Raw genomic sequence first — 13,311 nt, 5'->3', positions numbered from 1 at the left:
ACTTTTTCGATTAAACTTTAACAGCGCGTGAAATGCCCGGAAAATGTTTAAGACCAGCGCAGTGGGGCGGTGGGGGTGTGGCTGGGACAGGGACAGGAATAAAAGCGAAACTGTACAAATGCCAAAGCGGAAAATGATTAATTACAAAAATTGTTGTCTGCTCGAGCAGAGAACTTGACCTTGTGGGCAGCTTAGTCAACTATAAGGCGCCCGCCATTGTGCGCCAACGACTGGTTAAGCAGTCAGTCAGTCTGTCAGTTTGTCCGCCCGTCCAACCAACGTTTCCCAATTAGCGCAAATACTTGTGTATTTGATGTGGTCGTCGCACTTAATGGAAATAAATTGCCAATGCCTGACAGTTTCTGCTTTATAGACTTCAATGAAAAATTTCAAAGGCGCCGCACTGTGGTTGAGTTTCGCCTTTTTTTTTTTTTTTTGCAAACTCTGTGTCATTTAATTTATAATGTGTGTATAGTTGACGTCTGCGGGGCAGACTCAGCAATTTGCCAAATGCAAAAACCAAATCGAAATGAAAAATGCCTTTGGAAATCAGCGTCAGCTACAAAACGCACACGACAAAAGAGACTCGTAAAATGACTAGAGCAGTGATGTACCCAGCCGGGGGGTGGGGAGCAGGTGGCAGGTTAGTGTGGCATATTGCACAGTTTTGTTGTAGGCCGCATGCAGCAATCGAAATCTAGCCCGAGAGCATAAAATTCCTAGAATGCAATAGAACTCCATTAGGCAATAGTAGCTAGAGGGCGCCACTGTCAACTGCACACACACACACACACACATACATACAAAGAAAAAAAACTAATTAATTTCAGCAGAAAGTGTTGACAGCTTAAGATTATTGCGTTTTGTTAGAATTGCAAAATTGATTAATAAACTAAGCTCAGCAGCAAATAAATATTAAATAAGGATTCAGCTTATGACCCACCATAATACACCAAAATTAAAATTTTAAATCAATTTGTAATTAATATTAAGCAAAAATAATAATAAATTATGGCTTTGTTTGAATTAATTGCAATTACAAATAAAATCAAATTAATTACCATAATAATTTTTAAAAAATGTGCCAGAGCTGATTAAAGTTAATTATTTGAAAAAAAAAAAAAATATATTAACAAATTTTATGCATAAAAAAATTATTAATAGTTTAAGCAGTTGATTATTTAACTAAAAGTGGCAGCAAATTAAGTCAACTAATTAGCAATATTAAAATAATTAGTATATAGTTAAATAAGTTGATTATTTGAGCTGCAAGTAGCTGCATTTAAATTAAACTAATTAATTAATGCGTAATAAAAAAAAATTGCAGAAAATCAAAGTTAGAATATTAAACAAAATACCAAATTATGTGCAGAATCGATTGTTATAATAAATTCGTTAGAAATACAAGTTAGAATATTATAAACAAAGTCACTTGCCCCAGTGCCTTTTGTTATTATTACAAAGTGTTAAGATTATTAATAAAGTTATAGGATTGTAAACAAAATTTGTTACAGTGTAAAGTGAGTAAAGTGATAAAATAATGAAGTAGTGAATATAAAATGTTAGTGATATGAAAAGTGTTTGAATGAAAGTGTAAGAAATGAATGTAGTTGGTTTTTCTTTTTTCTCTTGTACTTAGCCACGTCCATAGGTGGCAGCAATTTGACGGCAATGGGGTTGGCGACAAGTGTGGACATAGGGATTCAACTGCCTGCGCTTGAACCAGTGCATGCTGTCGGCATGACGCAGCGCATGCTGAAAGGCCAGGAAGCCGGAGTGGGTGATGTAGCTGCGACGCGGGCAGTGGACGTCGTGATGGAAGCTGCACAACGGGTCAAAGATCCAGATGCGGCGATCGCAGTAGCGCACGATGTTGTTGTGCGATGGCGCACGCTTCAGGATCATCTCAATCTCCGGCAGAAAGAACAGCTGGGCAAAGTTGCTGTTGATCTTGATGCACTCCTGGCGCAGCAGCAGCACAGCCTCCAGCGGAATGCAGTCGAAACGCACCGCGGCCATCAGACGCTCCACATAGCAAGCGCGATTCTCATAATCATAGCTCAGCCAGTGCATGGCCGCCAGCAGCACTTCAAGCTCCGAGTTGACGCATATATAGGCGGAGTTGAACAGCCCGATCATAATGTGCGGCATGAGCTGCACAAACTCCGGCGTGGCAACGAGCGTTAGAAAATATTTGTGCACGCGCAGCTCGTGCGACTGCAGCTGCACATTCAAGCGCTGCAGAGCGATGCACATGTAGAAGCTCAGCTCCTCGCGCACCTCGCGCTGCTCCTCAAACTCGGCCATGAACTGATCGACCATCAGCTGGATCTTCAAGTAGGTGCAGGCCTTATAAACCGCCACCAGCAGCTGCGGCGGCACCACCAGCGACGGCTTGGCCATCCAGTCATAGATCATCAGAAACGCATCCAGACGCACATGCGACTCGGGCAGACCATAGGCCATGCCCTGGCGGCCATTCTGAAAGTAGCGGCTCGTGCGTTGCAGCAGATCCAGCTCGCATTGCAACTCGGTGGCACCAATGATAACGGTCACCACATTGCCACGCACACGCTGCTGGAACTGCAGTTAGCCAAATTAACAAATTCAAGTTTAATTATTCATTCCACTTACCTTGCCAACATTTCGGCCACTTGACATTTTGCTCACAAACAGAAAAAAAAAATCAAGCACAAAATCGAACTGAAAAACAAATTAACCTTTTCTTTCTTGCACGTGCTTTTGAAAAACTTGCAATGCCAGCGACTTGACAAAATGTGCGCGCCAGTGTTGCTAAACTTGCTTAGCAAAGCAAAAAAGTGCTGCCCATTTAGTTCCACAGCTTTGCATTTACAGCTGTTATCGCTTCGATAAGCTTAACAGCGAATTTTATATATTAATATATATATATTATACAACTTGCTGCAAATGGCAGAAATTTTAAAGCTGTGAGCTGAAAACTTAACGCAGCTTTTAAACTGCATTTATCGATGATCATTAGTTATCGAACTTTAATGTTACTCAATAGCAGTTGAAATATTTTAGTGTTATGCCCCATAACTATTAAATAATGCTGAGTCATGTCTAATTAGATTATTTTTGTGCTCAAATTGTGCTGCTGATTAGCAAAGTTTTGAAAATTAATGCGAAATATAAAACAAATTTTCACATTAAACAATAATTGAGATTAGTTGAGAGAAATATCGCGTTTTAAAATATATTTATGCTAAGCTTAATTGCAGTCAAATCAAAAACTACACGCAAAGTTTTACTTTTTGTTTAAAATAATAGTCTAAAAAATTATTTAGAATTATTCTTATGGCAAATTTCAAAGCATAACGCATATTAATTAATAAGCAATTGTAATTGATAATTAAATCATTTGCATATAATAATCATGGCAGCAATTTGCTTAAATTTAATTGTTTAATAATGTGAAATGCAATTGACAGGCAATTAAAAATATTTGACATAATTCAATTTTCTAAGAATAATTTAATTGATTCAATTGTTATTGATATTGATTATTAGTTAGTTAACAATATTTGACATGGGCATAAAATAATCATTAAATTAAATGTTAATTGCAATTAATAAGTAGCTAAAAATATTTTACATGGTCATTAGTTAAATTTAATTAATTAATGAATAATCATTGCTGCAATTTTCTTAAATAATTTATTTGTTTAATAATGTGAAATGTAATTAATAGGCAATTAAAAATATTTGACATAATCATTGTTGCAATTTTCTAAGAATAATTTAATTGATTAAATTGTTAATATTAATGTTATTGATAAGCAGTTAAAAATTTTCGACTAATCTTTGCTGTAGCTTTCTAAAAATAATTAATTGTTAATTGATAAGTAAATAAAAATTTTTTACATGGACATAAAATAGTTAGCGGTGCGATTTTCTAAGAATAATTTAATTGATGCAAAATGTTAATTGTATTTGATAAGTAACTAAAAGTATTTCACAGTTAAATTAATTATAAATTTAAAATGATTTAGAAGAAGTTGAAGTTCTCTCTCGCTCACTCATAAATGAATTAAGCCAGAGTTTAACTATTTATTTGCATTGAATATTTATGAAGAAGCTTGTAGTATAACGGTTTAGTTTCACATTTCGCTATGCAATTTACAGCGAAGAGCTATATCGATAGACTTGCCTCAAGCTGCGCTGCACACACGACTTTATTTACTTGGCTGTCACGCTCTGGCGCTTAATTGCCTGCTTTTGGTTAACCGTTACTCAGCACCTGCTCAGCAGCAGCAGCAGCAGCAGCAGCAACTTGAGTCGAGCAGGTGGGCTGGAGGTGGGGTAAAGATTATAATCAACATGAAAATCAAGCGGTAAAACCCTTTTGCAGCATGCGCTTAAGCCTGAGCAGTTTATCATCTGCAGCAGCAGCAGCAGCAGCCACGCCCAGGCGGAAAAGCTGCCTGCGAAAAAAAAAGTTATCAAACGTTGTGGGGTGGGGAGTGAAGTTAACAGCGGAAGCGTAAGTGTAACGGCATCAGACACGTTTAAGTTTCGAGTGGCACGCGAAAAACCGCAGAGCAAAGCGTGCAGCCATCCAACCCAACCCAACCACCCACCCACCCACGCTTATCCCTGCCGCTGTGCACGCTTTTTCGCCAATTCTCTGCATTTTTTTTTTTTTTTTATATCTACTCTACTCATTTTTATTTTTTTTAGCAGCGAGCATATAAATTTTCGTTGAAGTTGAAAAGTTTCACATACTCCTGTCACGTAATGCACAACGTGGGGACAGCATAAAGTCAAAACTATGTGGCAACAGGGGCGCGTGCGCCAAAGGGGGGGGGGGGGGGGGGGGGGCGCTGGTGTAAGCTTGTGCAAGGTCGTTGCATTGTGCTGCTAATTTATGTTTGACATTAGAATGCAATCATATTCACTTAAAAATAGCAAAAAAAAAAAAAAAGAATAAAAAATAAAAAGTATGAATAGAGTACATAACTTTAGCTGCAAGTTTTAAATGTTTTCGCTGCGTGTGTGTGTGTGTGTTTTTTATTTTGAGTAGCAATTGCCATTGAGCTTAATGGCTCTTGAGTGTGCGTGTGTGTGTGTGGCCAGCACAATGGCGCATGCAACAAATTATTTGTTGTTGTTATTGTTGTTGTTGTGTGTGTGCCCCAAAAGACTTTTGCTTACTTTGCTTGTTTTATTGTTTTGGCTTTCCCTTTTGCTTTCGCTTTGGCTTTTTTCTTTTTAATATTTTTTATTGCTGCTGCTTGCTGTGCAATTTGTAATGAACTGCATATTAAATTGTTTTGCATTAGTTTTTTGATTTGATTAAGTTTAACAAACGAGCAGTTCATTTGCACAAATATTTTTATTTAAATTGAAATATAAGAATTGCTGTTTGAATTAAATGCAATGCATTTTTTGTTGTTTACATTGACTGATTTTATTTAAAAAAAATTTTTTTGGGGTAATTATTACAGGTTTACAAATCTCGATTATTCGCGACGAAATCAAGAGTATTATATTATCAACATAATAGACAGCCATGTCTTCAAATTAAAAATAAGCACAGACTGTCACTTGTGAATAGCTCCACTCCACACTGGCATTGTTGCTCTAAATTTATAAATAAAAATATGACAACAGAATTTCTTATTTTCAAATAAATATTATTTTAAAATTCGTCTAATATTATTGTAAGCATTCAGCATTCAAACTTGAATATCGTGTATAATAGCAATCGCAATTCTATGATTTATTATAGTTTATTATTATAGGTTTGCTTAATTAGATTATAGCGTTGCCATCAAGTCAAATGTTTGTCAGTGAGGAACAGCATATCCCGAACACACTTCAAACCCGGTCATGTAATTATAATAATTCATTTGAAAAGTTGTCTCAGCTGAGGCGTGACTCGCTGGCCACAAATGAAAAAGATTTGTAAATTTCCGTTAAGGTACATTGCTTGGTGGCTATTAATATTAAATAAATGGATTTCTTTTTGGCAAATAATTGAGACGACTATATAACTCAAATTTAATTCTAGACTAGCACATAATTTGATATATATTATAGTTTTCTGATTCATTATATCATTTAATTAATTATTATTTGTTCAAGCCACTATTAATTTCAAATAAAAATTATATTATCATAGATCTATATTTATTCAAATACGTACGTCTTAGTATATTTTTTAAGATATTTCTTAGTTACTCCTTGCTTGTTTTATATAGATGATTGTATTAATGTTTTATTCTCTATTATTTGCTATCTACAAAATTTGTTTTGAACAAAAGAATATTTTATTCCTATTTCGATTTCATATGCAAATTGCTGTAAGAAAATATAATTTTAATCTTTAATTTATAGTTTCTTATAATTACTGAGACTTTAATTTATAGTTTCTGATAATTGTCTTGCAGCAGCTAAATTAATTAATATTAGTGAGCATAATTTAATCAAATACCTAGATATTTTAAAATATTTCTAGTACTTAAATATTCAGTAAGGTGTTTTATTTTATACGCTTTTCAAATTTATTTTAATCAAAATAATATTTTTCAATGTCCTATTTCGATTTAAGCGCAAGCTTCAAGTTGATCAGCACAGCTGATCCTATGCTATGCTATGCTTATATATTTATGCCCTTGAGTGTGTGTTTTTTAAAAATTTTAAAAGCAACTGACCCGTAACACGTGTCACCCTTTGCGCACATAAGCCGCAAAAGGATATTCGACAGTTCGAAAGCAGCAGCAGCAGCAGCTGCAATAACTACATACAAACATATATGTATATATGTGTATGTGTGTGTGTGTGTGTATCGAGTATAAAAAGCCCCCTAAAGAATTATTGCCATGTCCATGACCCGCATAACCAGTAGACTGTATAGAGAGAGAGCGAGCGAGATAGAGAGTTAACCTGCCACCCACAAAGCTATCAGTGCGACGCTATCTTGCTCCACTGTGCATATGTATGTGTATGTGTCGCATAATCCCCAAAAGCAGGCGCTACAAAAAGCAATATACGAAAAAATAAGTGAGGGAAAGCAAAGTAGAGAGTGGGGCTGGGGCTGGGGCTGGGGCAGGCAGGAAATGTTGGCCACAGTTCAGCGCCCACGTAGACGAGGTGTTTGGTTAAGCACATAATTAATACGAAATTTGATTGCCTTTGCCGCGTTGGGAGGCACACACACATGCATACATGCATACATGTATTTGTATTTGTATTTGTATTTTGTTGCTTGTTTTTTTGGGCAGCAACAGTGAAAGTCAAATTTAAAGCAAAACTTGCGGTTTGCCGCTTAAATGCTCTTGCGGTTTAATTAATCGACTATATAAGCGACCGTCCGCGCCTCCACGCCACACGTATTGTTTTTTTTTTTTTTTAGCAGGGCGGCGACTTCCTGTCACTTTGATAACTTTTTGTGCTGTGTGCAGTTCCGTTTCATTTGCTGGCGCCAGCATCAGCAGCGGCGCCGTCTATGAGCCGAACCACCCACCCACTCAACTTGTCAGCAGTTAAACATAAAAGCGTTAAGAAACTTTAACTTTAACTTTTGTGTGTTGTGGCTGTGACCCCCACGCAAATAAATCAAGCAGCAAAAACTACTTTTGGGGGCTAACAAAATGATTAATTAACTGCACGTTCCATTTCCACACAATTCCCTGCCAGTCCATTCCATTCCATTCCGTTACGTTACGTTACGTTTCGCTAACATTAAGTTATTATTAATGGGCCTTGTTAACGTCGCTCGTTTCTCGTTTTCTGGTTGTCCCCACAGTCATGAATAATGTAAGCGCACTGCCAACTGCCAACTGCTGCTTCTTCTTCTTCTCGCACTAACACACACACACACACACACACACACATCAGACAATTAAATCTAAGCGTCAAGGCGGCGGCGACGGCGACGGCGTCTCTGGCAAGGATTTGCTTCGGCGATCTGCACTGGACAGCTCTGGGGTCTTAAGCTTTGTTTATCCTCCAATGCTTATTGCCCATTGGCATTGCGTGGGCGGGCGGCCAACGTACAAAATGGCGACCAGCCAGCAAACACGTGACTGCACACACACACACACACACATGCACAAGTTGGCCATAAATCTTAGGAAGATATTTGAAAGCTACGTTATGTGATTTTGTAATCGGCAAAATACTTGAAAAATTTAATAGCTTGCTATATGTTCATTTATTAATAACAAATATTTGAATTTTCTTAAATTTATTTCCATATTAAAAAAGGTGCTTTATTTAATTTTAAGCTGCAATTTTATTTGTATAAGCTTTGAAATGTTATATATAATATATATATATGTATGCATTATTTTGTATTTACATTTTTATTTTTATAAATGAATAATATTTTAATTTATTTTTACAAATTAATTAAGTTTTAATAACAAATTAATATTGTTTTATAATATTTGAATCTTTATTGCGTAATTTATATATATTATTGAACATAATTAAATAAAATCAACACATTTATATATTTCTACATTTATATATATATGTATCTAGCTGTTTTATTTTAATCAAAATAATTATTTGCATTATGCTATTTCGTTTGTGTTTTATTTTAATATTAATAATAATATTTTGTATTATAAACTGCAAGTTTTTAATGCATAACTTATTTTTATTGTATTTAATAATTTTTTATGATTTTTTTAACTGCTTAAAGATTTACATTTGTTTAATGAACTTATTAACGCTATTCACATTTTGTAATCAAAGGAATATTTTTTTATCTTTTGCAGGTAAGCAGCTTAAAGCAAAACTAAAGCATGAAACGAAACGAAATGTTGCGCAGGTAATAAGCAAAAGCTCTTAATAGACATTGGAACTGCAGCAGGTAAGAGCGGCGACTAGTTAAGTTGGTTGGGTGGATTAGTGGGTGGTGGCGGAGACACAGGCTCGGCTCAGCAGCAAATTTCCCCCAGGCATACGTTCTATATATATATATATATATCTATATGTGTGTGTGTGTGTGATGCCACTCGATACGATAATCATACAATTTCGATATGGCAGCTACAAAAGAGTGGAAATAAAGGCAAGGCAGGGACAATGATAGTAACTAATTGGCAAGCGCTGCTGCCTTTGCCTTTTGTTATTATTGTTGCTGCTGTTCCGCTGCTGTTGGGCGAATGTAAGGCCAAGCATAATGCGCAATAAGCAGTTGACAAAAAAAAGCAGAAAAAAGTGCAGAAGCTGTAGACTAGAGACGCCAGAGCAGAGTTACTTTAGCCCCAGACTATGGTCTGATTTACAGAAAGAGAAAAATTGTAGATCGAAAAATAGATTCATTTAAAATTTAGTGCAGTCAATCAATTAAAATAAATCAATACTGAAATTAATTAAGCAGCATACTAATTAATTTTATATATTTATTGCATTTATTAAATATTTAAATTGTCTACTGTTAATTAGTTATTTTTTATTAATTTACGAAATATTTTTTTTAGATAATAAATAAAATCAATCAATTTAATTAAGCTGCTTAATAATTAATTTGATATATATATTGCAATTATTAAATATTTAAATTGTCTAATGATTTTATTTATTTCGAAATATTTATTGCATAATTTTATATTCCAATTATTTATTGGTTACTGTTTTAATTTGCAAAGTGCTAGAACTAAACTATAAATAAATCTAGTTATATATTTTTTTTATTAATTTATTTACGCCGCACAATAAATAATAATTTTATTATTTTTTTTGAATTGTGCATATGAAATTTTAGTTTTCAACATATTTGAATTCTTTAAGTTTATATAAGAAATATTTGTCTAATAATTAAAATTCAAATAAAATATTATTTTTTGTTTAGCTGCAATAAATTTAAATTGCTTGGCATTTGAAGTGTACCTTGAGCATATTTTTGTGCAGTGTAGACTGCTGTCTCTCTCTCACTCTCTCTCTCTCTCTCTCTCTCTCTCTCTCTCTCTCTCTCTCACTCTCAGACGCACATACACAGTCAGTGTATCGCTTGCAAGTGACAATTTATTAATAAACAGCCAACGACTGCCAATTACCCGCCCCTGGGTAATAAATTGCATGTCACTGAACGCTCTGGACCCCTCCCCCTGCCCCACCCCTCTACACACCACTACTCTCATACGCCACAAAACTTAGCTGAGCAGCCTCTCAGCAAACCCAGCGCCAAGCAGACGCCAAGCCGTGTTACGTTTAATGGGCACAATAAATTCTCTATCTCTCTTCCGCTCTTTCTCTCTCTCTCTCTCTCTCTCTCTGTATGTGTGTTGGCTGTCAAGTGGCAACGCAGCTGCTTAGCCAGAGCCCCTTAACTGTCCAGTTCAGTAGCCTATCCCCCTCCCTAGCCCCCCTCTGGTGCGCCACTGTATTTATTAGCCAACTTGCAAGTTGTGTAAATCAGCAAATTAGCTCTGCTAAAAAGGCACCAAATGCAATCTAACAACAACTGGCGTTTGCATTATGCTTGATTGCACTCTAGCAGCTCTAACTAGGGTTGCCATCAGCGACCAGGGCTACTCGTTTGCGCCTCAGTGCCCAGCAGCTTTAAGTTAGAAATGTTAGCCAGCAGCCCAATCAATAAATATTTGCAGCTTTATAAAAATTATTTAATAAGATTTAGCATACAAATTAGTCTCAATCAATTGTTATTAAACAAATATTTTGCGCACAAGTCTTAGCAACATTTTATAATAACAAGCTTAGTTATTAAAAGATAGCTTATTGCATTTAAATGTAGCAGAAAAAGTTTGGTTTTTAAATTTAATTAATTTGTAGCAGAATTTTGAAGTCTATTTGATTTAATTAGCATTGCAAATTAATTTTAAAACCAGTGCAATTTATTTTTTATATTTGCTATGTACAAAATACTTAACATAGTTAAGCCAAATTAAAAGTAAATTTTACTTCAACAAGAACAATTTATAATAATTTTTAAGATTTTGTTATATTTTATTTGAACTAACAAATTAAATTCAAAGCAATAGATTAACTTTTTATTATGTTTATAGCCTTTATTAGCTCGAAGTAGTCAAACTAAAATTTTAAAACAAATTTTATGGGCATTTAAATGTGCCTTAAAATATATTCAAATAGCACTAGTCGACACACACACACAGAGGCGTCTGTGTGGGTGGTAGAGGCCACAGAAGCGCCCACGGGGGCATCAAAGGCAAACAGTTAGAAAATCAAATTAACCAAAGTGCGCAAATACGTATACGTAACGACGTAACGTAACTACGTAGTTTGTCGTATTGAGCAGGCTTTTTGTCAAGTGGGTGAGTCGACTGGGTGGGTGGTTGGCTCGATATGCGGGTGCATTGCATGCAGTTGAAAGGCCGCAACCGCAGCCCGACAGATGGCGCGCCAGTGCAGCGAGAGAAACGTTCTTTGCGTTGTCAACTGTAAAGTAGGGTAGATTACATAGCTTTGAATAATGGCCACATTGCAGCAGTGTCAAAGACAGAGACAGCGTTAGTGAGAGTGAGAAAGAGAGACAGCAAGACAAAGTCAACAGCACAAGACAAAACTAAGGCAAACCGAGAAGCGTAGCAAAAAAAAAACTAGTAAAAGTAGAAGAAATGAACTAAAGGAAAGGCTAAAAGGCCGGATACGTTTCAATGACATCCTACGTAGTCACGACTCGACGACTGCCAGAACGTCGCCTGGACCAGTAACTCGTATAATTGGTAGCCTAGCCTACTTACAGCCAACCAACCCCCCACCCACCCACTGATACTGCTGCTACTTTTAGTCTTTTGTTGTCTAGGCAAATGTGTCTTTGTCAGTGCATCATTGGAGCGTGACAGTAGCTGGCGCAAAACTAGAAAATTCTACTTCAAAAAAATAAAAAAAATACCCCAAGACATTGTCAGCACAGCCGTCAAGTCTATCGCTCTCTCTCTCTCTCTTTCGCTCTCTGATATGCTTTTTGCATATCAAAAGTGAAAACTTTGACATATAATTTCTCGCATGGATTTGCACTTTGAGTTGAGAGCAGCGGGCGGGCATCAGCTGTTGACAATGACGCCCGCCTGCTCTCTATAAATTTCTATTTTTAGTCAAGCTACCCACACACACATTGAGCGCTTCAGGCTTATTGTGAATTACAAAAGGGTAGAGAGCAACAAGTGTACTTGGAAATTTCTATTCAAATGTCAAATCAAATAATTATGCAGCTATCTATTTATAACTGCAAGTGGCCTATGGCTAGGCTAAGCCTCAATGCAACAAATAAATATAAACAGTTGCTAAGTTATTATTATATTAGCAAAAGCCCAAAACTATTTATTCGCAAAAAAAATTTAAAAAGTAAAGCCAAAATACAAGAATTTAAGGCAGCGCCAGTTTATTTAGAAATTTTTATTTAAATAGAATTTATTTTATATGCAGCATATAAAACTTTGGAATCTTTGACAATTTTCGTTTTCAATTTTGTATAATTACTTTTCTAATAATTTAACTAAAGTTTAAGTTGTTAAAGAACTTAAAAAGAATATTTGAACAGAGACTATAGGAAATATTCTTTATTTATGTTGTTCAGCGCATTTATTTAATTTAATTAATAATATGACATATGACTTAAGAGCTTGATTGGTAGATTAATTGTTGTGGGTTTTTTTATTTTGAAAAGAAACTATTTAAATTATTTTTGATTTAATTTTAAAGCAAGGCTCTGTACAAATTTTGTCACTTACAATATTTATAATTTAATTCAATTGATTTTTTTAATAATTTTTTTAGAATTGCTTTGCTAATTTACATTCATTCAATAATATGAATTTGCAATTCACAAATGTTTGTTCTTTAACTTTAAAAATCTAGTACAAATCGCTGATAATTTTCACAGCGTATTTTATGCCTTTACACTAATATTATTGGAACTGTTATTAAATCGTGAGCAGTTCACGCTTCAGAAATATCGTTAAGCGTTACATGTGACAGCTACCGCTTTATAAATATAGTAAATGTGGTTTGTTTTATAAATTTTCACAAATGTTGTTGCAACGATCAGCTGTCAATTTGCTGCTGCCACACGCCACAGCGCACAAAAGTTGGTGGTGCTGCTGCTGCTGTTGTTATCAGCGCTTGCAAAAAACTTTTGTTAGTGCAACGCGTCTAGGCCTGAGAGATTTGTCATGTCTGTGTGGCAGCCAGCTGCATGACTTATGTGGCAAGTTGCAGGCGTTTAAGGCATGTTGCCAACATTTGTATGTGCCTCACTGTCTTTTTTTTTTTAACTGCCTGCCCGTCTGCTGATAGCGCAATGACGAACGGTTATGGTCAGCAAAGAGTTTAAAGCCAAAACGTTTAGCAGTT

The 13,311-nt window shown here is 35.5% G+C and overlaps 1 protein-coding gene across 3 annotated transcripts; it reads right to left on the bottom strand.

The window, feature by feature from the left end:
* Positions 1 to 1,526: 1,526 nt before the first annotated feature.
* LOC108606015 lies at positions 1,527 to 2,749 on the bottom strand. 3 transcript variants are annotated; one of them, XM_017995840.1, is made up of 2 exons: positions 2,635 to 2,749; positions 1,527 to 2,583 (listed from the first exon to the last, which is right to left on the bottom strand). In XM_017995840.1, the coding sequence occupies exons 1-2, from the start codon at positions 2,659 to 2,661 to the stop codon at positions 1,636 to 1,638; spliced, it is 975 nt and encodes a 324-aa protein (XP_017851329.1). In that variant the 5' UTR covers positions 2,662 to 2,749; the 3' UTR covers positions 1,527 to 1,635. The 3 variants fall into 3 exon arrangements, with proteins under 3 accessions (XP_017851329.1, XP_017851330.1, XP_017851331.1); XM_017995841.1 differs by having other exon boundaries at positions 1,527 to 2,577; XM_017995842.1 differs by having other exon boundaries at positions 1,527 to 2,574.
* Between the last annotated feature and the right edge of the window lie 10,562 nt (positions 2,750 to 13,311).

This window comes from Drosophila busckii, chromosome X (assembly GCF_011750605.1).
Source record: "Drosophila busckii strain San Diego stock center, stock number 13000-0081.31 chromosome X, ASM1175060v1, whole genome shotgun sequence".
In the NCBI taxonomy this organism is placed as follows: Eukaryota; Metazoa; Arthropoda; class Insecta; order Diptera; family Drosophilidae; genus Drosophila; species Drosophila busckii.
Note: the sequence above shows the minus strand (reverse complement) of the source record. Positions and strands in the feature narration are given on the sequence as shown.

Excerpts from the sequence above, each read along its gene's own strand:
- LOC108606015 (XM_017995840.1), bottom strand. The coding sequence starts at position 2,661 with ATGTCAAGTGGCCGAAATGTTGGCAAG. Across the intron at positions 2,584-2,634 it reads GTGGCCGAAATGTTGGCAAG|TTCCAGCAGCGTGTGCGTGG; the intron begins GTAAGTGGAATG and ends GGCTAACTGCAG.